Below are 25,841 nucleotides of genomic sequence, written 5' to 3'. Positions count from 1 at the left end.
AGATGCAAGTTTTTTGGAGTATCTTCAGTGAAACTCTTCATAGGAAACTGTTTACCATGATTTTTGCTCCAAAATAACTTCCTATATGCACGTTTTGTGATATGAATCTAGTTCTTCAAAGATTAAAAGTTATTCCTTTATTTCAGGCTGTTGCACCTCTAAGGGAGAAAATCAAAGATCTAGAAAAAAGGTATGTATTGCTAAATTTGGGAAGCAGTTGAAAAGCATAGTCTCTGCTGTGTAGTGGTCAATTCTGTAGTTGCAGGCTTGAGAAATGTTTTGTGTATGCCCTCAGTACCCTTGGATTTTTCTCATATCTAGGTGAGGATGGGACCTTGGATGCTGTAAAACATGAATACATTAAGGTGTTCAGGTTGATTAATCCCACTAAAGTAAACCAGGAGTGCTGGGGTTTTGTGAAGTTCGAATCACTTGGAGGAATTTGCCAGTTTGAGTCCGAGCTGGTGAACAGATTAGAACAGAACATGGTTTTGTAAGTCCAACACAGGTGTGTGCTAAAACATATTGGTTTCAACTTCGAGACTGAAAATACATTTTCCCACCCGTTTCATCAGTTACCATAGTTCAGCTAATGTACAGATTTGCTTGTGAATCTTTGTGCACGTGTTTTGGATGAGCCCGACTGACTTGCTCCTCTCAGGATTTGTGAGTGAACATGTCACTGTGGATTAAACTAGATGATGCAATTGAGGAAAAGCAGACAACCTTTTGATGAGCTACAGATACTGAATATGTACTGTAGTTCCACAAGCACCTTAAATTGATGTAGTTGTTTAAAAATGAAAGTACAAGCCAGCTCCATTTCTCCCTGGCTGCTTGTGTCCTTCCTACAGCATGGTTTCCTCACTTTTATGCCAGCAGAATCATGTGAGTGCTGATAGTAAGCTAGATGGGAAAACCAGACATTTCAGTCTCTGCATTTCCTCCCTTCCCAACCTGGTTGCCTTTCCACCAGATCAGTTCTCCCATCTGAGTGTCCTCATGGGCAGATGTTTTTCATTACAGAATAAGCTCTGGAATAGGTGTGGGAATTTTCCATACTGGCAAGGACACGTGCTTTTGAGAGTGACGCTTTCACAGGTGACACTGTTGACGTCCCAACCAAACAGCTAGCCAGCGAAGCCACGGTACAAAGCTGAGTCTGGACTTATCCAAGCAGTACCAGTAAGCCTGGATGGTTATGTATGGCATACTGGTGGTTGTATGTTTGCTCAGGGGAGACGGGGGCAGAATCCCATTGCTCTTGATCAGAGGTATGCTCAATGCCCACAGTGTTTTGAGTTTTGTTTGCCAGTGAGCAGTTGCCCCTCCTCCTCCCACCTCCTGTGCTATGAAAAAAAAAAGAGGAAAAACACAGTTGTGAATTCTGTGGGGTTTTTTTTTTTTACAATTGATTTGAATGATTCAGTGACCTGCCACATGCAATTTATTGCAGTGAGAACATTGATCTGATTGTTCATCCCTTTATAAGCATGTAAACTTCATGGATTGAACTAGGTGATGTATTTGCAACACAAACCAAATTGCAGACTGCGTCACCTGTAGTAGTTGCACGTGATGCCACCATACCGATTATAGCAGTCAAATTATAAAGATTTTATGTTCAAATGAAAGTTTTGGTGTACTATCTGTTCAGTTGACTGACTTAATCTTTTTTGACAGGCCAGTATGTCTTCAGCTTGTTAGCAGTTTGGGTTACTCCCTTCTGCCATTCACAAAGGATCTTTGTGGGAGGGTATCCTGACTGGCTCTTTTTTTATTTTGTTATTTTTTCTTCAAATGAGCAATGAGTTGCTGGGTGGAGCCACTAAGTTGAAACCTCCCCCAGGAGCCATTTAACTGCTCTTTTCTTTTTGAGTAGTGTTTGCACTGCATTGATGAGTTTTGTTTCAGGTATCTATTAATAACGAGAAAGACTCAAAATACTTTTCTACCTCTGTATGAGCCAATCTGGGAATTATGCTTTCACAAAATGTAGGCTTTGGACTCTTGTTCTTCTTGGGGTTTTTTGTTGTTTTTTTTTTTTTAAATAGTGTAGGCATTTACCTGTGCTGGTTCAACTGCATATGGGTTGTTGCAGTTAGTAATTTTTGAATTTATATCTGAGTAAAGTGACAAAAAATAACTACTCACTGTCAGGTGCCTGAAGGCTGATCCAGCTTGCAAAGCTTATTCTCTTGTGTCCGTATTTTTTTTTTTACCTCATAAGCTGATAAAACCTGAAAGCAAGCCATCATTATGCTTTTGGGAAGCAAGAAAGACAAGAATTCCTTAATGCGAGTCTCATGACAAGATTGGTTAACTGAAGCTGAAGTTGGGAAGTTTTTGTTAATAATTTGCACAGCAAAAGCATTGTGGTGTAGTCGTCAAAGCAGGCATTAGGTCAAGATAAACTCAGTGTTGTTGCCAGATGAACATTCAGCTACATCAGTTCCAGACTCCTACCCAAGCTCTAAGCTAGTACTGGCGTAATGGAAGGAACAAAAATGGTGTCTCTCTGGCTGCATTATGCAACTATGCTGGCTTAATGTGACCTTAAAATAGTGGTCTTAAAAATGGAGGAGACTGACTTTTACCTTGCATCAAGTTATTTGGCACTTAATTTTTTTTTCTTTTTCTCCCCTAACTCCGTAAACCTCATTATTGGTTGATTTGCCTTTCTCTCATTGGAAGGCTGTTTGTTATATGTCTGCATTACACTTGCATGCTGCTGTTTCTCATTGGTTTACCTTAAGTCAAAGGAATAGGGGTACTGTTAGTGACCCATGTAATGACATAAGGCAAATGTAGGTAAATTCTCATGTCTTCCTGCATGGGTAACATTGGGAGATTCTGCTGCCATATTTCTCCTATCCAGGAAACTGAAAACAGCTTTTGCTCTGGGATTAAAAGTTGACACAAGTAGAGACGCATTTGTGCTTTGCCTCTGAAGAATTCTTGTTGAGCCAGTACTTCAGGTTAGAAGCAGAGGAGGTGCTTCAAGGTCAGAAGTGTAGGGGTCAGTTTTGTCAGTCTGAGTAAATCAAAAAGTAATCTCATTGTGAACTCTTGGCATGTATGCCTCCAGCATACTACATCCAGTTGCATCTCTGGCACGTGACCTTACTGGTGGAGAAGAGTAACCATAGTTTGATTTCTGTCCAGTGTCACACTGATATTCAGTTAAGAAAAACCTGAGCTATTAAAATATCACAAAGACTACAATGCTACATACTGAGATAAATAAAATTAAGTTCACGCCTTTCACATCTTCCTTTGAAGGAGTTTGTTGCTGTACACAGAATGCATGCCAGTAGGGGGAGAAAAAAGTGATATAATTCCGTGTTCATGAAATCATCTAAGATTCTCAGCATCAGGAGCTTCAGAGGGCACCTAAGATCCATGTATCACAATTTTATTTTAGGATGTTTTAGTTTTTAAGTTCCTGTAAAGAACAAAGTGCAAAAAAATTAAAGTGAAAGTAGCTTAAGGACCATCAAAACAATGGTAGTCTAGCTATTTCTGAGAAGAAAATTAAGATTAGCTTTCATACTGAATAAGCTTTCTGGTAAAAGTTGTTGAATATCTTAAGAGTTTCTTCAATATTCTGATTATAAACTTTCCAATTACTGATTGCCGTGAAACTTGAAGAAGAATTTAAACTTTATATTGTAAACTTCACATTGAAATGTTGAAAAATGTTTGAAGTCAATGTGGTAAGTCAACACAAGATGCTTGCTTTTCCACTACTTTTAAGAAGGTGGTTTACTTTTTAAAACAAAAGAAAAAAATGTTCCAGTGACTTGTGATGCTATTCCTGCTCTCAGAATATAGAAATCAGTTGATCCATTCTAGAAAATCTGTTAAGCAGAAATATTAAAAGCACTTTTTGCAGATCAATTTTGGTATTTCTCATGGAGCTTTTACTAAACATAGACACTTTCTCATGTTGGCCCAGATCCTTCTTTCGAAAAAAAGAGCAAACATACCTTAGCAGAACTTTAAGAATGGGAAGTTGTCAGAGCAGATTTTTGTATTTTGAAGACAGATATGTGAAAAAAGCAGCAAGGCTGAAACTTACGTAGTTCCTCTTCTTTGTCTTGAAATGTTCTATAGTTTCACCCAGAAATACCCACCGGTGAAATTTTTATCAGAAAAAGATCGTAAAAGAATCCTGGTAAGTTGGTATTTTTTCAAGGGTTGTTTTGGGGAAATAAAAAATAAAAGTCTGTGGAATGTAATCAGTCTTGTAGGATTAATTGAAGACATGAGTAAATAAATAAAGTAAATTACCTTGGATATTGTATGTTGCACAGGGTTATGGGTAGCGCTTCACTTAATCTGTGTTGATGCACTCCAACTCAGCATATGGATAATAGACTTGGCTCTGGTTTGGCGATTTGACATGCCAATTAAGCTACTGCTCTCTGCTTGCAACATCTCAGGATTGTGTTACCAAAAGGCCTTTGTGTGTGCTCCCAGATGGCTTAAACTTGCAGAGAAACCGGGAAACTTTTTTAGGCACTTCTTGACCCAAAGCTTGGGCAAAATCAGGTCATAAGGCTAGAAGAGCAGTTGCTCTTGAGCTGCTCTTGAGCTCTGCAGCCCTGTTAAGAAGGACCAGTTAATTAGACTGAGGAAATGTTCATCTCTTGTCTTCTCTGTTGTTTCTGTTTTTGAAACTTCATAGGCATTTTGGGATGGAAGAGGAGGGCAGGTTAAGTAAGGACAAGTACTTATCCAAGGCATTCTTATATTCAGCAAATTGTGCTGTAAAATCAACTTTACAGTTTTGTCTACAAACACTTTTGAAATTAGTTGTGTCCTAAATTCTCCCTTGTTTCTGCCTGTCCTGGGGAAAAAAAAAAGAAGTCTCCCTAAATGTTGAAGAAACAGAGAAAGTATAGCTACATGAGATGTGCAAATATAGATTATGAACTTCTGCCTCTGTAGTAGAAGGCAAAGACTGGGACAAATCCCTGCTGAAGTGCCTAACTTACCTGGTGTTCTTGTTTGCTTTGATTTCGAAATTTTGAAGAAAATCACTGAAAAGATGCAAATAAAAACAGTTTTTTACTGCTTTATTAAACAGTAGTTTTTATTGCTGTTGCAAAACTTCATAAAGAATGTGCTATCAAATGAATTTAGTTCTGCAATGTTTTTCTGTTGTGACAGTCTGAAGGAGATAGACCTGTAGGCGCTCTGTTCCCTTGTTGAGTATGGAAGATACGCTGAGGAAAATAGCAGAGAGAAGCTTAAGTCTAAAAATTCCTAAATTATGTGCTCAGGTGTGCAAGGGTAATGAAGTTACCTTAGTGTCATGTTTTCTGTGTAAGTGAGAAGGTGCTTTCAAGTAAAGTATCTGTGCAAGCTGTTAATAGGCTGTTGAGCTCTTAATACTGTTTTAGGCTTTGCCTCTGAAAAATACTGGATATTTTGTTGAAATCTGTTGCTTCAACAGAGATGGCAAGTAGTTGGAATAGGAGTATTTTCTGCTGACCTGTAGGTCTGTAGGGTTTTTTGTGTCCATGCATTTTGTAGAGTCTAAATTACTAAAAAGAAAGCTGGCCAAAAGGATGAGGGAGTTGTTCAGCTGTTTCTTCTCTGTCATGGCCGGGAACTAGTTCAGCGTGAACTCAGATGAGCATTCACAAGCCTCCTGCCAATGTGGGCAAGTCATGATATGACAGTGTTGCTGTCATAATCTTACAGGAAATAATAATTTATGTTCTTTTCAGTAGCTGAAGACAGCATATAAAGAACTCCTGTAGACCTTGCATGACACTTGGAAATGTCTCAAGAATTGGCAAGACAAGTGAACTTTGGTAGATAATTAGCTTCATATTTTGTTGATACTGCATCTTTTCCTAGAATCCATTCTAAATTCTGATATTATTTTCCTCTGTGTAGAGTCTCCAGCTAAAACCCCAGGATACCCACAGCATTGACCTGACCAGAGAACAGTTTTAGCAATTATTTTTTAATTACACTGCATCCATTTTGGGGTGACTGCTAGTAAGGGTGGTGTTTCAGCTGAGAATAGATACTCTGGCACTCTCAGTCAGAAGAGCTCAGGTCTTCAGCCTGTTGTGCATGATTTCTCTGTTTTCTCAGTTCTCTGAAGTGACTAGGCCACAGGCTTTTGTATGCAAGAGAAGAAATTCTGTTAATATTATGGAAGATAGTGTTGATATTGGTTCAGTGTGTGTGGTTTTTTTCCTGAATTTAATATAGTAGACAGGTAAAACCATAAAATAAAAAAATATTTCTTTATTAGACAATAGATGTCTTGAATCTGACTGCAGGCAGCAGAAATCAATCTGTTTAATGAATACACAAACTTTTCAGTGCCTCTAGTGGAGGAAATGATCAGTAATCATACTTGTGACTTTTAGTAGATGCTAAAGTTACCATGCGTATTGGCACTACTAAGTAATTAAATACTTTTATTAGCGATGTCTTATCAAAGAATGTTTAGTTAAACCTCAGGTGCTGGTGCTTCAATTCTGATATGAAAATGATTCATGTACAGTATATGATTTTGTAGATTAATACGTCATTGTGATTTGCAGGAAGTCATTTAGAAATGAAGTATATTGACCTTGCTTTGAGTGATTGCAGGAAGGTTATACAGAGAGCTTCAGTGATAAATCATCTTTTCTTTTTTAATGTAGCCTCAAGTAATGATAAAAACGTAATTTACAGTTGTGTACTATTCCAGGGGAAATTCAGCTCCTTTTCCAAGTAGATCTTTATGTAACACCTATGGAAGTGATATTTTAATAAAGCTAGGTCTGTCATAAAAACTATTTACAGATTTAAAGTAATTGGAAACTTCTTTCCAAACAAAATTGGTTTGTGCTTTTTTTTGCATTTTTTGCTTGCATATAACATAGAAGTGTGCTGTAAGCAGTGCTTGGTTTTGTTTGGTGTTTTCCAAAAGGGAGGTCAGGAAGAAGAAACTTTCTTACACTGCATCAAAGACATATTGCAAGCATTGAGTTTCTCTTCTCTGGAATCTTGGAAATAGAAGTAGCAGCAAGAGGTTTCCTTTGGCCTTGACTGAAGGAATAGGTTCAAAAAACTTTTGTCCTGGTTACCATAAAAAAGCAAACCCCTTGTACCATTCAGCAAGCGTGCAGCTTGCTTCCAGGTCAGAATAAGCTTATGGTGGTAGGTTTTCCATGCGTATTATTTTTCCCTTGGTAAGTGATGGTGCCTGGCAGAGGGCTGTTCTCCCTCAGCTACTGCTCTTCTTTCCTTGTTCGCAGCATTCTATCAGAAACCTGTTCTTCTCTCCTTTCTGTTCCAGGGTAGCAGGAGCCATGAAATTCTTTCTGTCTTTCAAAGAGGGTTCTCCTAAATCCTCTTTCTCCTTCAGGTTTGTCAAGGAACTGAATCACATACTGAATCTGCTACAAGGAAGCCCTGACAAATCCAGAAGAATACTAAATAGGCCAACTAAATGGTTCTTTTATTAACTGGTACTTACAACGTCTTTGACACAGTGGTAGCCCTGAATTTTTAATAAGAAAAGCAAGTGTGAGAATGCAAGATGTGGGTATTCAGGTTTTTACGGAAGAAAACATGTATTTTTCTCTTTTTTTCCATTTTTTGATAGCTTTGTGTCTTTTCTAGGTTTGGTTGGTTTTGTTTTTTGTTTTTTTGGGGTTTTTTTTTTTGGTGTTTTTTTGTTTGTTTGAGTTTTTTAATAAATCTACTAATCTGACTTCAATAGTAGATGATGGAGGAGTGGACAAGATAAATGTTCAGGGTTTGGCTAACCCGAAGTGCATCTTCAGGCATCCACATCCTTTTCAACACAGCACTTTGTCATTGTAGCACACCATCTATTCCTGCTTAACAATCATACCATGTCCTTTTGTTGCTTGGTTAGTTGTCACTGCGTGTCATTGCAGTTGAAGAATGGAGATCAACAGCTGAATCACTTTCAAAATGTGAATTTGATCATGCAGTCACGTAATATAACTAATGCCACACGGGGCTTTTACAAGTCCATTTATTCTTTGAGAGTGGTGATCTGTCATGAGTGTGTTCTTGAAAACAGCTTGTGAAATGCAGAGAAAATAATTGCTTCTGTGGATATGTCTGGCTGGATGTGTTGCACAGCTTTCAGTTCTACTTACTTTGTTGACTGCTTCAGTACAGAGTTAGTGATTTATGATTTTTTTAGTTTGCTGTTAAAGTCTGAGGTGCAGAAAGGGAAAAACATAATGAACTTCCTCGCTGCTTCTGCATCTGCAATGGAACAAGAGTACAAGGTTTTAAATATTTCATTTCTGCTTATTTCCTTTCAGTAAAACATCCTAAAGCTCCAAGGTAGGCACATGCTGGATAGCAGAGCTAATGGGGTAGAATAGAATACTTTCACTTGGAGAGGACCTACTACGATCATCTGGACCAACTGCCTGACCACTTCAGGCCAGAAGAATGATGTGGTATATGGATGCATTAAAGCACAAAAAGAGGAATTTTGGTTTTAGCAGATATCTCAAATGAGAGGTCTTCAAAGAATATACTTAATCTTTTTTCTGAAGGGTGAAAGAATTTGTAGCGCTTGGAATAACCAATGTTCTTCCATTTAAACTGGATAAAAGCTGGATTTGACATGTCTGATATTATAAATCTCACATGAAAATAATGTGGCATTCTGTCATCTTTTTTCTGAGAAATAAGAATTGCAGAAAATTCTCCTCTTACCTTTTTGGGTCTTTTTAGGCCTTGATCCTGCATAAAAGGGCACAATCCAATTTGTAGGAAAAAAGGAAAATAATCTAATCTGAAAAAGAGATACGGCTTTTTTTAGGTGAATGGTTAGCTGAACTTCTAGCCCAACAGTGATGAAACATGTCAAGCATGTCTCTTGAAATTTTAAATGCTGTAAATATCAGGGGAAAAAAAAAAAGCATGGAAATGGAGTTATTTCCCCTGGAGTAAGCAAAGATCTGAAAGCTACTGTTCTTCTGTCTTCATGTTTGTAGACTTTGTCTGGTGTTTCTGTAAAAAGAAAAAGAAATTTATACCAACTGTCCTAACGCAGATAACTGGAGGAGCAGGGTTTGTGGGTTCTCATCTTACTGACAAACTAATGATGGATGGCCATGAGGTTACAGTTGTGGACAACTTCTTTACGGGCAGGAAAAGAAATGTGGAGCACTGGATTGGTCATGAGAACTTCGAACTGATAAATCATGATGTGGTTGAGCCCTTGTACATTGAGGGTGAGTAGTCTCTGTTTGGTATCTGCACTTTACGGTACTTTGTTCTCCTAAGTATGTATGTCTATAAATAAATGAAATTTATGCATTGACTTTGGGATTCATCTAATACCTATATGCTTTGGGTTTTGTTAGCCTATTTTCTGTAACCAGTGTGGAATGGGAGGTTCAGAGCACTTCTGGTTTTGAAATCACTTTTTTTCTGAGTGGAGAGGAGGAAAAGAATCTTAAAAACTTCCTAATGTGCCTGGTTCTGAGAAGGCAAAATGGCAATCAGTCAGTCTGTCTGTCCCATCCATTGTGCCATGTCCCTGTGTGCCTGCATGGGCTTATGCACACGGTCTGTGGTCTGGATACGTCATGAGCTGAGAAATTTAATTCAGGGCTGCAACTGTGTGTGATCATTTGAGAGGAGACTAAGCTATTTCAGAAGGCAAATCAGCTCACTTTGCTTAGTTGCCTTAAGTGACTTCTGCGAGAAACATTGCTCCTACTTTAGGTACAGGCATTGCACAGCCTCTAGAATAGGAAAATGGCAGCGCTGAATTTCCCCAGTTTTCAACAAAAAAAACCCCACACCAAACCAAGAACTCAGACTGTTATGCCAGATTGTAAGACAGCCTAACACAGCTGCATTTGAAAGAGACTGCATTTATAAACTTCTTTGAGAGTATGTAAGTATATAGTGAATCAATAAAAATGTTACTCAAGTTACACTGCAGTTCTGGTGGGTTTGCTCCATCCCTTTTAAACTTTGTTGCAATGTAGGTTTTGGATTTTTTTTAAAGAAACAAAAAGTATCTGGGACTGTATTTTGGGGGGATTGTTTTTTTTTTGTTTTTTTTTTTTTTTAATTCTTGCTGATTTCTAATAGGTGGAATTTCACTGGGAAAACCTCTAGCAAGTGCATCTCTTGTATTATAGTGCTTGTGATGAACTGCTGACAACAGTACTGAAACAGTCCTGCAAACACATCCTCCTTCTCTGCTCTGACAGTGCACTGGTTCAGTTATTGCATGTTATTTTACTTCAGACTTGAGCCTCCACTGACAGGATAATGGGGCTAGGATCTTATTAATTGCCTCCAGGTGCTGGTAGCTTATACCTCAGCCAGTTCATTTTGTCAGCTTTCCTAATCTTTCCCCTGTGTTACCTTCTTGGTGACTGATTACACTTGGGACCTTCTCAGGGAATTATCATCATTGCTAATTCTGTTGCCCAGTTATTAGGCACTAATGAATGGGAATTCTGACATCCTTCAGCTAACTCTCCCATGTTGTATGTAATTAAGACACCACTTCCCCATTTTGTACTGACAACAATTTATAACATGTTATTCAGTGGGTACTTTATTGAATGTCTTCTCATCCTCCAACAGTGTAAATTAAAGCTGGCATGGCTAAATGTTAAGACAAAATTAACTTTGATATACTAGTGTAGAAACGTGATAAAACTCATTTCGTTTCAGAGTTTATAGTCCAGCTGGGGGGGTGGCAGAAATTAGGCAGTGAGTTATTGTAAGAGATTAAGAAGTTGGCATATGCATCAAAACTTTTTAGTCCCAGTTTCTCCTTTTTACTTGTAAATAGAAGTTGGAATGATTGTTAAGTCATGACAAAAGAAGGTTTGTATCTAAAGAATTCCTGTTTATTTGCTGTCCTGTTTAAACAAGGTCATATAAGGTTGTTTGACACTTAAATTCCAGAGCGAGTAATTGGTGCTTTAGTTGTGAGAGACTGCATTTCTGATTTAGAAAGAACAGTGCTTGCACTTTTGATATGGAAAGTGAGTTTAGTCTCAAGACGCAAAGGTTTCACTAAATCTCTCCATGTATTTTTCTTTCTGGCTTCACAGTGATGCCTACGCACAGTCTGCCTTGTCTGACTCATTATCTTTGATGCATTACATGAAATGGCACTCAGCATTCTTGGATCTTAATCTAGATTGGCCAGAGACAGTAATAAATCACCTAAACACACATTTATTAGCCCTGTGATAACTGTAGTTAACTATGGTGCTGAATGACTTTCTCCTCCACCACCAGGATTTCCTTTGCTTCAGCATTTGTAGATGATGTCAGTAAAAAATGTGCAAGAACATAGCTTTCACTTATGTTTTTTCAAGCGGAAAAACAAAGGTCCCAAGTTCTTTTATGGAGTGAAAGTAATTTAGGAGTCTTGAAAGACAGAAAATAGTGTGTGTGGGGGGGAATAGTTTGCATAATAGTTGTATTAACCCTATTAAACCTAGTGGTGTATAAAAGAATCTTCTGTTACTCTATATTATCAATGAAAAAGTATAGAAATCCAACTTACCTTATTTTTGGCCCCATTCTCTACGTTCAAGATTACAAGCTCCTTAAGATGGTTAGAACACTGAGGCTCATGTTCCTGCAAACCATAGTATAAAGACACAAAGATGTTAGCTGGAGAACAAATGAGAATGAATACTTGATCTGGTGTTACTGTGATTTACCCCACTTCAGGGTAATAGATATGATTGCAACTGAATTTTAAAGCCACCAAATTATGAATTTCTATTGTGAAATATGTTTATGCTTCAATATGTGTGGGTATAAAAAAAAAACCCCACACAAAACAACCAAAAAAAACCCCAAACAAAACCCAACACCAACCCCCTCCCCCAAAAAAAACCTTTTTTTTTTTTTTTTTTTTTTAATTCCTTCTACTTTCACAAATTTGAAACAAAACCAGGCCTGAAGATGCCGCAGATTTCCAATGAACAGAGGAAACAGTTGGCTCAGTTGTACTGAGTTAATTTTCCTAATCAGAAATGCACAGAATGTTCTGAATACTTTTGCCATTGTATAAAAAATGTAGTTTAAAGATTTTCTTCTCTTGGAAAGATGTTCATTGTAGTCCTCAAGAAATATACTTTTAGACGTAAGGCTTCACTCTAGAGATTATCCTTTTTCTTTCCAATTTAATTAGATTACGCTGTCCACTTTGGTTTTAAACCAAAGGAGCACAGTTGCAGGAATTTTGTTGATGGCCTCTAATGTTTCACTTCTTAAACAGGAGCTCTTGGTAAAATATCAGTACGGTATTTCTAAACTTGCAGTCAGTGGCAGCTGAAGGCAAAATAGGTAATTTCTTTTTGTAAAGAGCAGTTCCATTCTCATGCTCAAAGACTCACTTGTTAAAACGCAAGCAAGTACACTTCTGAACTAATGTAACATGATGTGAAAGAAGTGTTTGTAAGTAGTAGGTAAGGTCCACCCTTCCATCACTTATGTCCTGAGATTAATTGTAATGATTGATGTGAAGATCAGTCAAAGCTGTTTGGTTTTGGTCTTAGTTTTTGTTTTTCTTTATTAATACTAGCAGTCCAGTTTCTGGCAAGACATTCCTTAAATTCCGGCTCTATTTCCAGTGGCTGTTGTGAATGCAAAGGTACTTTAGGATTTCCTGACTTTCACTGAAAAGCTTACAAAATGGTAGAATAAAGGCATAATTTGCAAATTGAGAGAAGTGCTGTGAGCATGTGGCATACATAGTCACAAGGAGATGGGCTTTCAGAGTTTTCAGAAGGTATGAAGTTGTTAGTAACAGGCATATAAGTATATGAAATAACATTATTTATAGAACTTTTAATAGATCATTGGCTTGACTGGGACTGAAAATGCTTTTCTTCTTAAGGATTTTGCTGGATTTGGGTCTGAGTTGCCTTTAAGGCTAAAACCAACAGTCTGACAAAATTGGCCAAAAGAACAGGCTATAGCCTTCTTGTGTATAACAGCCTTCCAGAAGTCAAAATTATAACATTTTAGTAAGCACCGTTTTACAGTATCACAGAATTGTTCAGTCTCCAAGTCATTTCACAGGTAACTTAAGGCACATACAAATACAGCTTCTAATTTTTTATGAGTGCCTTCAGTACATTGCTTTTCTTTTGCTTCAGTACTTCCATCCCAGATTTTCATCCCCCTAGTCTTCATTCCCCCTGCCAGATACTTAATACATTCAACTTGAAGGATTTAAACTGTACGTTTAGGCAAAGTCATGTCAAGGCAGAAGATACGCTACTTAATTATGTTTTTCTGGAGCCAAGTGCAGTGGTGCCTAGGTCTCTGCTGAAGCTCTTCAAAACTGCTCCAGTACAATAAATATGGTAAACCTTCATAATTTTTTTCTAGTTTGCCTTAAGTTACAGGCAACACTTTTAACATAAGGAAATTAATTTGGATTTGTAGTCTTTTTTCAACTCAGTGCAATAGAAGTGTCTTGCTTCACTGTGTCACCTTCTGTGGCCTGACCTACAGTAATGGAATTGGCATAGCTGTTCGTCACAAGAAAAGTCCATATTTTTAAGCTGTAGAAACTTGTTTGTATGCTTCTGATCAAAGCTTTTCTGCTTAGTAATTCCTGACTAGTAAGTACAGTGATGAATGCAGGTGCTTAGTGGACCTAGTGACCCGTTTAGCGTTTTGTGGTACCATGACACATGTTAAAGGCAGAAATTGAAGATGAAGGCCATTCCTTCACAGAAAGGAATGCAATTTCCTGTTGTAGGAAAGGTGATAGACTCTGCCCTTATTATTCACTTAGGAAGCATGCAGAACCCATGCAGTGATATAGTTGAAAATCAGAGATGAATGACATGAAGGAAGGTAGTTTTATTGCAATGTTTTGTAAAAGTGAGGTGTTACATTGAACATATTTGTTTAGCATTAGGGAAAACACAAGACCTAACATTTGTGTCTGGATTTAGGTATTACACATTCCATTACAGGGATTTTTGGTTTTGGGGGTTTTTGTTTGAGGTTTTTTTAGCTTTTCACATAGAAAAGGGTGCAATTGACAAATTTTAGTTGCTCTTGATCCTGCAATATGCTACTAAAACTTTATTTATGTTGATCATTGATTTCCTGATGGCTTGAATGATCATGCCATGTCTGTGCTATTTTGAAATTAATTACTTTTCTTCTTTCAGCAAAGTTGTAACCTGAAAAAATTATTTCATATTTATTCTATCACTAATCTGCCATCCTGTGCTTGATAAACTACTTGGTGCTGCATTCACAGAGGCTTACAGAGTTCTAGCCCCTGATGTGCGTTACATGCAGAACTTGCAGAGTTTTGTGATCGTTTGTTCTTTTCTGGTCCTTACGTATTTACTTTGCAGAACCTTTTGCACAGTTATTTTCAACTAATTGCACACAATGTTGTCAGCCAGACAAGGTAGATGGCTTTGTCTGGTTGGCCTGCTGAAATCTTGAGACAAAAAAAAAATAGCATTTTTTAGACCTTACAATTAAAAGAGGGAAGATGGAATGAGAAATAATTGTACTTCCCTTGACATTTTCAGCTTGATGGCTCAAATGTGACCAGTTTGGAGCAGAAACTTGCCTTTCCACCCTTCTGAAACGTCCACTGTTCTCTGAATATTTTAGAAAACCAGTGATGTTTTTAGTTGGTCTAAGGCTTGGTACCCTAAAGATTCCTGCCTGGGCAAAAGGGTAAGGTCCTGGAGCTGCCTGGCTCCCTGTCGTTTTGACCCAGAAGATGTCCATCTGACAGTTGGCAAACGCCCTGTCTTCCGTCTATCTGATAGTTCTGCTCTGGCTGAACCTTTTATCACAGGGGTCCATTTTTGCCTTTGTGCATATGAGAAAAAGTACATTGAGGCAAACCACAAAGGCAAGACTGTACTTTTTGCTACAGGCAAGGAAAACCAGCTTCTTCCCCCAGCTCCTTCTCTTGGCTTCATTTAAAAGCGATTGCCCAGGTGGTAAACAAAAGGAGGAAGAAGGACTAGGAGGAGAGTGCTTTCTGTTTGTGTTTTTGCTTTCTTTTTTGTGGTTTTTTTTTTTTTTTTCAGGACTCTCCATTACACTTGGCTTCTTATTTAAAAATAAATAAATAAATAAATTTGAAGGTCATAAAGAACTTTTGGTGTTTTGTGTTTTGTTTGCCTTTGTTTCTAGCTAACAATTAATTATACCACCACTTGAATAAACACAGGCCTAACTGTATTCAACAAAAAGGAAAGAGGTTTTGTGCATATGCCATGTGCCAGTAGGGGAACTGTTTCTATAGGAGCTGCTGTGTGTAAAATTCAGCAGATACTTAAAACCCAACAAAAACCAAGTGGATGGAGAGGGAGGAAGGAAAGTGTTCACTTTGCTTTGACAGACTAGGTTTGGGCAACAAATTACTGACAGACCACAATGCTTTTGAAGCGACGTTTTTCACTCTGCAGAAATTCCACCACAGCTTGTTGAAAATGAGATTTAGAAAAGGTTGTAAAGGAATAGGTAGAAAGAAACAGCATAAAGCTCAGGTCAGAGTTCAACTCTGAGTTGGCTGCAGGTGACTTCAGCTATTGCTTTGTTCATTTTTCTGATCCAGTGTGCTTGAATTGCCTGTTACCTGCAAGCAGCAGTCAGCAGCTTCTCTGAATGTTTCTTTCATCAGCTTCCAGTCTACCCCTTTTCTTTGGTTTCATGACAGTATCCTGCTATGAGAAAGGGCCTCTCATGTTCAGAGGAATAACATGAGGCAGTCAGGGCTTATCTGTAAGAGGCATGTCAAAGTTCAACAGCCAAATTAAACTGTACCCCGAGCTGTGTCTTTGCATTATTGCTCCAACAGAAGAAATCCTATAAAATAATGTGCTAAATTTTATTCACTGCTTACGTCTACAGTGTCAACAGTGTCCGAAGTAAGGAGAAATTATTCCATGTCACACATAACAATTAACTATCTTCATGTTGTAGGCAAAGTCCTAAAAGTTTCAGTTGCATTAGCTATGCAGGCAGGGCTTTGGATCGAGCCTGAACTGGGAGCTTGCTTCCTCCAGCACTTGCTATGTGAGGCTGTCACGACACCCAACAGAGGGCTGTTAACTGCTGTCATTTGCAACTGCTTGTTACTTAAAAAACACCTCAGAAGATAGTTTAAAATGTTTGAGTGTACCATTTGAACAATGGTGTCCTGTTCTAAGGCAAGACAGCCTTATGCCGTGCAGTATTGTTTTCTGTCAGAGTAGCAGCTAGCCTTGACTTCTCCAAGTTCTTTCAGGTTTTGGTGCCAAGTCTTTTTTAAAAAACAAACTTCCTTTTGTAACACAAAGAAGGAATTTCCCTTTCTTCCATCCTGTAATTCTAATTCTTACCTCACCTTTTCACTAATTTTCTTGAGTTGACCTTGGTGCAGGGGATTTGTTCTTTTTTAAGCATCACACTCCATTGGATCTTAGGTATAAATTTTTTTGGCATTTGCTTATGCATGGTTTGGGGTTTGTCTGGTGGTTTTTTGTTTGGTTTTTTTTTTTAGTAGTTCTTGCTAACTTTGATTCATGTTACATCCATAGGTAGCAATACAGGAAGTTCTGAGTTCTGATGCTAGGAAATGCAAAAGGAAGTACTTGTTTCTCAATTATAATACTTTCTCATTTAATATATTCCATGGGAAAATAATAACAATTTCTTCCCCCCTGGTTTTCTGTAGTGGACCAGATCTATCATCTAGCATCTCCTGCTTCTCCTCCAAATTACATGTATAATCCTATAAAAACATTGAAGACCAACACTATTGGAACATTAAACATGTTGGGTAAGTGGAAATCTTTTTCCTTACTTGGTTAGACATAATATAACCTGGACAGAGTTACTGAGGAGAGGGGAGGATGGCACATGTGAGTTGTACATTTCAAAAAATTGGTTCTGTAAGAAATATAAGGCAGGGGGTGTCTCTCTTTGTAGACTTTTGTACTTCTTTAAATATATCTACAGATGAACTCTGACAACATGCAAGCTTGGCTGTCAAAAAAAAAGAACTTCATGCCTGTAACTTGGCTATGGAGTGTGCTGTAATTATATAAGTCATAGGAACAAGTAAAAACATGGGATTTTTATAGCAAAGTTGTGCTCACGACAGCACTTCTCACTTTGCAAAAGTGGAACATTACCACATTTACCATGAGTGACTCTGTCCGTCACAGCGAACATTGAACTAGGTCGAGCAGCATTGGCTCTGTAAACCCTGAACATCAAGATTACTGTACCCTCTTGTTCATGCCTTGGCTGGCAAATTCTGCAAGAATGTATAATGTCTGGCTTTGTGCTAGGTAAATTCAAGGCAGCATTTTCAGCTTTGTCTATTGGTTTGAATGCTGGGGATGGGCCTATGAAAAGAATTCTTCAAGTCTTCGCTACTTTTTTTCCCCTATCTTTGATCCATTTGGCATATCCTGAAACTGGCTGTTGGTGAGCCTGAGAGTTGTTATGAGGCAAAAAATGCCTAGGCATTAGGTCAGCTGAGTTTCTCATTTGAGTGGTACTCTACTGAGTACAATTCAGAGAATTGAGTTAGAAACTATTGAGGTACCAGATAGTTGTACAGCATAGGTGAGAGATTTCTTTGGTTGGCCATGCCAACTTGAAGGCCAGAAATGGAGTGCAGAATAATCTCGAGTGATGGGTAGGATTATCCAGGCAGTTTAAAGGGGCATAAAAAAAGGAAAATGATTGATTTTTGTCCTGTAATATGCTATTCAGTATCATTTTCTTTATGTAGCTTATCTTTAAGTGTTGGTTATCATAATATATTCTGATGGTTTTAAGATCCTGATTTCCTAACTGGAATGATTTATGCTTCCTTAGCCTTTATTTAGGGTGTGATATATTAAGTCCTTGGATCTTGGTTCACTGTAACTTAGTCCCAGAAGTAAACACATCTCATTCTGGGTGCTGCTCTGCTGTTTCTCAGGTTTCTTAGCTTTGGAGTGGGAGCTGTGGATGTGATTTCCAGGTAGATTTATCTAGTGAGAGAAATCAAATTCTCTTTAAAAATATGTAAAACAGGATTACATGAAGGCAGTTAACATGACTGAAAAATTCCTGCACTTGTTCTAATTATGTTGTTCTTTCCCTGTTGCCCAAAATTTAGGGTTAGCTAAACGTGTTGGAGCACGGCTGCTGCTGGCCTCTACATCAGAGGTATATGGAGGTAAGAAGGATAAAAGAGTGTTTAGAGCTCCTGAAATGTGACTGTGTAAAAGGGTATTTACAAACCATTTGTCAGATGATAAAGTGATAAATTTTCATCACTGTCTTAGCTTGATTTCTTTATCAGGTGTACTTTGACAGTTTAAAATGTAGACATCAGTACTTGCATTAAATCTCTAGTCAGAGTGGTGGAAGTAGACTTGGACTGTTGTATATAACTCCTATGTCTTTGGTTTTTTCAAAGGGCTTGTGGGGAATTCTGAGTGTTGAACTCTTAATTAATATCAGTATGCCATAATTAAAACCTGTGAAGAAAGAGAATTTCATTAGTAAATCTGCATCTCTCCATTCATTTATGAACTGAATTGTTACAATTTAGCAATCACTCTGGTGTGTAAAGAGATAAGGACATAACCTCCTAGCCAAGAAAATAGTGATTGTGCATGCAGGCTCTTGTGGTGTCTTTTAAAGTGTAATATTCAGCAATACTACCATATCTTTACATCTTTTACTGTTAGTAAGAAGTGAAGTAATGAGAAAATGACTGACAGAACTGCTAGCTGGGTGCAGGAAGAATCTGAAGAACTTCCCTGGGGCTTGTAACAGACCATGTGCCTACTAGAGAAACTTCCTGCTGTGTGAACTCTTGCCTAATTGATAACAGCAGTTTTGCAAGATTAATGGAGGTATGCAGGCAGAGTCCACCAGCTCAACATCAGTAGTTGCAAGACTCTAGTCTTTAAAAGGCATCCAAGCAAACAAAAAAATATTGATCTTTGTACCAAAACACAAAGCTTTGTGAGGAGAAAGTGGGGAAGGGCAAAGAACATACCTCAAGGAATGTATTTTTGGTGGATTAACTTCAGTCAAGAAGATTGAAAACAAATACCCAAGCAAGAGATGACCAAGATGACCAGCCAACCAAAGAAGCAGCTTGAGCCTGTGCAGCATTCCTGCTGCCTTCTTTGCCTTGATTATCCATAGTCAGGCTCCACAGAATAAAATGGTATATCCAAGGACTCCTCTGTGGGCAAACTCCATTCTGGAACAGGGGACCAACAGGCAAAAAACAGCTTGAGTTTTGGAGTTGCTCTGCTGCAATCTGTCTGCTGAAGTGGAAACCTGGAAATTTCCATTATCAGGCTTTGTTGTGTCAGTAAATCCAGTGTAGCAGGGCAAGTCTGCTTACATTATACTCTGACTAAAAGGGCAAAGTAATTTTGCTGAGAAATGAAGGACAGAAAATAGAGTAAGAAAATACATTAGCTGTTTCCACAGGAGTTCTCAAAGCAGTGTTGTATAGACAGTTTCCATGTGCTTCATAGAGCTGCCTTTGCCAGAAAGGAGACAGAAACTGAAGTGGCTTCCAGATTACAACACCTTTTGGGACCCTATTAAGAATGTTATATGCTTTTATAATCACATAAAACTTCTCTGCATTTACCATTGCTCTGTGGCTCTCAGCCAGAATTCATCTGTAATCATGTCTCTAAACAGCGTATGCTTAGGATAAACCATAAGAAATATAGCAAGTACATTGTGGTACATTGCTTTATTCTTTAAGAAATGCAGTACTTCTTTTTTTCTGTTTTTCTTTCCTTGTTTCTTGTTTTATAAAACTTGAAAATGCTTTACAGTTTTTTCCAAATACAGTAAAAAATGCTGCCTACATAACCTGTAATATTTCTTCTGGATTACATTAGATAAGAGTCATATTTGTGTTCTTGAAATTGTCCGTTTTTGCAGAGGAGTTGAATTTAATCATCTGTTCACACACTCTTTTGGGGAAAGCAGGTGATGGCTGTTGTTTGCTTTTATTCAGTTACCTTGCTTGCCACATCTTCTTTAAGTGTCACTTTCATGCTTCCAGTGACTATGCTTTAAAGGAATGGTGTTGAAACATATTATTTTTTTAAATACATAGTTCAGAGAGAAGCTGTTGAATGATCTACTGGAAGATTATATATAGTCACCTTTTTGCTAGAAGGTCATTTTATTTTTTCCCATAGATCCTGAAGTTCACCCTCAAAATGAGGATTACTGGGGCCATGTGAATCCAATAGGTCCAAGAGCCTGCTATGATGAAGGAAAGAGGGTTGCAGAGACCATGTGCTATGCATACATGAAGCAGGTATTAAACTTGTATGAGATTCAATGGATTTTCTGTAATTAATGAAGGCTAAACGTATGGTAAAACTGGAATATGTGCATTTTAGGTGTAAGAGGGGAAACAAGAATGTCTTGAGTAGGAGCATTCATACTGTAGTTGCAAAATCTGTTTAATGCAAAAGTTTTATAGCATGCATCTATTGTGTTTTTTTCAGATGAGCAGTGTTCTACAAGAAAGTGTGCTTTAGTCTTCTTATTAGATGTATCTTTCAGTATCATAAATAGTTTTTAGACAGGTTAAACTGAGGTGACCTTGCTAATTTTGGGAGCTAGAGAAGTTGTTTTAAGTTGGACCAGTGCTGAGAAGTGCTTTGCTGAATAGGGCTGTTACTGATAAATATAGGATGCTTAATGGCATAATTAAAATCAGAATATACAAGTAACAATTAGGAACTTCTTCAGTGAGTACCTATATAGGAGCAAAATATTTTATATTACCTTAGAAATGTTTTTAAATTATGTAAGGATAAATACAGACCTTAATGGAAGATATGAATACTTAGCTATATAATGTACTTTTTCAGACAAATACAGTAATCTCAGGTAGAAATACAGTTTAAAATATTTGTGAAATTATACATGCCAATTTCTCTGGGTTTCATAATCAACAAGTACAATCTCATCACTAATTAACCTGGCATCCACTCTTTACCTGTATGTGAGTCTTATTTAATTGCTGTCTCTGTGTGTCACACTAAAGAAAGTTGTATCACTGTTTCTCAGTGTTTGTAACCTTAATGTACAAAGATACTAATCAAATGTAGTATATTCTGTAGAATAGAAATGATGGAATACTAAGTGCTTTTAAGAACCTTGAATATAGAATTCAATTTAACTGTTAAGACTGTAAGGATAGTACTTTAGTACAGAGGTGGTAGTAAAGTTTCTCTTCTCTTCTGCCAGACAGAGAAGGCAGAGGTTTGTGTCTCCTTTGCTCTCTTTTAAATCGTTTAAGGTCCAGCATGGTGGCACTGCTTTTGTTCAGGATGATGTCTTCTGTACTTCACTGTAGCAAAATATTCCTCATAGGTCTGAATACTGTAGTTTTTATGAGACATTATTGTGCTATAGGGTGTATTTTTTTCCAAGTTAATGGTACACACTGCAGTATTATTTTAGAGAGGCAAGACTGTAGGTCATTTTGAAAATCATGGACTGTATCTTAAAGCCACAAGATGAGTCATGATACTATACCATAAATTTTATGCAGGATTTACGGAGGACACTGAAGGTTTGTAAGGTGGAACTGTGGTGCACACATACATTAAGTGAAAACTCGTGATGCGAATGAGCTATCTGTCTTAGGGGCAGCTCTGAGGTATTTCTTGTACTTCATTATGGGTTAGTGAAGTTTACCCAAGCATGTCCCCTATTCATATATATTCTGAAACACTGTTGAGCTCGTTTTGGGGATTTTTTTTTTTTCTTTTTTCTCAGTTTAGATGATACACTGTTATTAATGGAGGAAACTTTAGGAGGAAAGGTCTGACTTCTGTGAAAATAAGTATTACGCTTTTAAGGGGATTTTCAGATAGGAGTGACCTATCCCAAACTAATTGGATTTACATGATTTCATTCGAAAATATTTCCAGGATATTCTCAGCTTCAAAAAAAGAAGAAACAAGCAAACTTCTCTCTGCTTTTTGTTGTCATTTCTTCAAAAGATTTCAATCATCACACACATTCCTAGGTACCTTAAATACCTAATCATCTTCCAAAAAAATATAAAATAAAAATTGACTTCTGTATTATATTTCCAGGCAGGCTGCTTGAATCAGAACAGTTCTTGAATCTAGTCAAAGATGACTCTTTATTCACAGTTGTTAGAATTCCTCAGTAGCTTTTCTAACCAAGACATTTCTGGTGCACTCTTTTCTGCTGGCAGCATCGTTTTGTTCACTTATTTTGACCCTATGAATTAAGTATTTCTTGACTTCATCTCCTCTTTACACTGCTGTCTTTAAACAAGCCCAGCAGTACTTCCTTATCAAAGAGTCCAAGGGCAGTAGTAGCATTCAGTACTATATAGGCATCTGCTTGAAATGAGAGGCGGGGAGTGAAATATTTGCTGAAGAAAAGCAGGGCTCATAAATTCAAAGCACATACACAAGTTCACATCATGCCATGTGAGGCACCTGAATGTGTGGTTTGAGAGAGATATTTGCTACAGGCTGCTGAGAACAGCTCTCCCTCCATAAATTCACGGGGGAGCATAAGTGAGCATGTTCCTTAATGTGAATGGAATTACCTCCTTCTGGAACTTTTCTCAAGCTGCAGGCTGCTTTAGTTCCTTGCCTTGTTCATCTAGGAACAGAGTTACATCCTCTGATTCATACCTATTCATGATTCCCTTGTCTTCATCTCTTTTTCAGTGCTTGCTAAGCACTCCCTCCTGGAAGGCCATTTTCAGTTCACTCAGTGCCTTAATTCAAATGCAAAACTTTGCTACTCAATGCAAAACTATATTTTAACAAGATGCAAGGCATAGTTTTGAAACGCTCTTATAATAACAGCTTGTCAATCTGTTTGCTTTCTTCTTTCAGTACTCTTATCTTTATTACTATTCTGCCTATCTTTCCCTGTCCTCCTGAAGGACATTTTTTGCATAAACTTCATATACATATGTGTGAGTGACTTGCTAAAGATGTGATATGATCGCACAGCTAGTAATTTTTCTCCTCCATAGAACTTCTGTTTTACTAGATAAGGTAATACCATCATTTTCCAAAACGAATAGCATTTTCCAAATGCAAGTAAAGTCTTCCTGGACACATCCAGGTGGAGGAAATGGGGGGTGTGTGATGGAGAGGATAAAAGGTAGGAGGGGAGTTTCAGCACATAGTTCTGCAATGTGGATTTTGTGCCTTGTTCATGAGTTGCCATTCAGTATACATTTAACTTTCGTTAAAATTGTGGTTGGAATTATGGAGCTACCTGGAAAGCAGAATATTCATGTACCCTCCATCTCTGGCTTGATTTAAATACTAGTCAGAATCTGACGTTTCCTTCATGGCAGGGATCTGGTACGTTTACTTAGGTGTGTTGTAAATACAAATACACAGCACTTTAAATGTTTAGCATATAAAGGGTGTTTTGTGAACTACTTTTAATTTCTTATACCATTGATCTGTAAGGAAGTTCCCCAGAGCTGAAGCAACGCTTCAGGTCACCATGGACTGTTACAGGGAAATTGTTCATGTCCTTCCATTTTCTTCCTCTTTTTTTCATATCAACTGTGTGCTCTGCAAGCGTCAGTGGTAGCAAATGGGCTTAGTTGTATATGTGATAGTTTTCAAATTGCCTTAGAATGGCTTAGATCTTCCAATTAAGTATCCACCGAATACAAGCATAATGAAGTGACTCGAGCTATCACAATCAAATGTTAATTATAACCTTCTTTTAGTGGACAGGTGTTATGGTCTGCATTATAGAATGTTTTGTAACCAGGACTCTGAAGGTTCAAGGTGCCAAAAAATCTTAATAGGTAAGAACCTCTAACACATTAAAAGTGAAGTATATTATATTAGTATGAGAGATTAACACATGCAAACTGATGCTGAATTGTTAAATATAGAAGTGCATTGCAACTGCAACACAAGGGTGATTTTCTGTTCTATATTAACTTGTACTTTCCTCTTAATCTTTAATTCACAAATTGAGTTGGTTTCAGCAATCATAAAAAGCCTTGATGTAAATGTATGGATAATGAAAACTGTTGATTAAATTGCAACTGAAAAGGCATTGAATAGTGAATAACGAGATAGGTATTGAGTAATAAGATAGCATATAGCTATGTTGAATTAAAGCCATTTGCTTTAACGTCTTGAAGGAGTTTATCCTGTATTCCCTAATCATTGCTTGTTGTTTTCTTTCCTTGATATTCAACATAAGAGTATTTTTAAGCACTCAGCACTATTTTTTGTTGTTGTCACATGAAGTTTGCTAGCACTTTGCTTAAGAAAAGCTGCAGAATTGATGTTTTTTGTGGAAGAATGGAATTGAATTGTTTGTGGGTTTGACAGCACAGGAGGAGAAGAGGAAGCATTGCATCTCCTCAGGGCAACAGTCAAAAGCCTAGACAACAGTCCTTTAATGACACAGATGGTAATTACTGTTGGATGTGTACCAAGCCACAGCTAAATTATAGTGATAAGAGCTGTCATGGAACCCTCTAGCTTTTTAGAAGCCATGCAGAGGGTTTTCATATCCAGGAATATTAGCAAACCAAAGGGTGGAAAGGGGAGTCTGTAAGATGCTGCAGGCAATCAGCAACCATGGGCACTGCCTGTAAGGTAGAGTTGAGATGCTGCAGACCCTCTCACTGCTGACTGAGAGGGCATTGACACCCTTGAAGTGCAGCACCACAACCAGTGTCCCATCTGAGTTGTTATATACAAAGTCAGGGAAATTTAGAGAGAACAGAGTTGTCCACAGTTCCTTTCCCCTGCAAAGTCTGAGGTCACACACTCATAATTATATTAACGTTCTCAATAAGTGTGACAGTTCCATTGAAAATTTCAAGTACTGTTTGTGGTTAGTTGCTTTTATGTTCTTGATTAGCTGGTTCCACTTTGGGAGGGGAAACAGTGCTGCTTTCAACCATTGTAACTGCATGGTTCACAAATAGGCTTTTATACTTTGGAAAAAAGAAACCACAGATAAAAATCCTTCACCATAGGTCAATAAAGTTAAATCCTAATAATTTAAGAATTAAATAATGCTAAGCTTTTGAAACTGGCTTGTTCCAGTTACCCTTGTACAGTCCTTCTGGTAGTCCTGCCTTTTTCTAAAATCTGCTGGTATGTTTTCTCTGCACTATTGGACTAACAGTTCTGCACACTTTCTAATGAGTTATTAGAGCTGTTAAAATTTATTTTGCTGTGTAGGAGCTCTGTACGTGAACCAGACCGTTGTGTTTGGTCCTGTACAAATGCAGAAGTAGCATAGTTTTCCAAAGTTACCTGTTGGTAACATTCACTTAGAGTAATTGAGGTGAAAAGCAGAGAACACTGCAGTAACTGAGACGGTATTCTGAAAATGCAAACTGATGTTTTACTGGATCATTAGTAATAGGAGTCCTTCTGTAATTGGAGTTTCATTATTTAAGTATCTGTTTCTAAATAGTATTGTTTTACCTGAGTTGTCAGAACTTGCTAATATAAACATAGCATGGATATAATATAAGGCTTTTTTATCCTGGCAGTGGAGCAGCAGTTTCTAAATTATATGAAAATAAAGCACAACAAAAGTGTTGGATCTTCAGACCCAGATTCAGACACAATAGTGTTGCTAATGATCTAGTATCTTCACTGTTTCTGTATGTGCTGTACTGTTAACAATTGCAAAATAACCTTGAAACCCAGACAAGATTAGAAGATTGTATTGCAGTGATTATCAAAGCCGTGGACTGAACAAATACAGACAGTCAGTGTGCTGGTGGAACAGGCCTGTGGCTGTTTACA

General features: G+C 37.7%; 1 protein-coding gene across 1 annotated transcript in view; it reads left to right on the top strand.

The window, feature by feature from the left end:
* Positions 1-25,841, top strand: part of UXS1 (UDP-glucuronate decarboxylase 1) — a 69,577-nt gene that overhangs the window by 17,067 nt on the left and 26,669 nt on the right. The window contains exons 4-9 of the mRNA XM_080613687.1: positions 147-190; positions 4,117-4,177; positions 9,062-9,242; positions 16,712-16,816; positions 18,152-18,211; positions 20,220-20,341. Of these exons, the coding sequence (XP_080469813.1) occupies positions 147-190; positions 4,117-4,177; positions 9,062-9,242; positions 16,712-16,816; positions 18,152-18,211; positions 20,220-20,341 (573 nt within the window). The remainder of the gene's footprint in view (positions 1-146; positions 191-4,116; positions 4,178-9,061; positions 9,243-16,711; positions 16,817-18,151; positions 18,212-20,219; positions 20,342-25,841) is intronic.

Source organism: Psittacula echo (genome assembly GCF_963264785.1).
Source record: "Psittacula echo genome assembly, chromosome: 3".
Lineage (NCBI taxonomy): Eukaryota > Metazoa > Chordata > Aves > Psittaciformes > Psittacidae > Psittacula > Psittacula echo.
The sequence above is the reverse complement of the archived record's forward strand: the minus strand, read 5'-3'. Positions and strand labels throughout refer to the sequence as shown.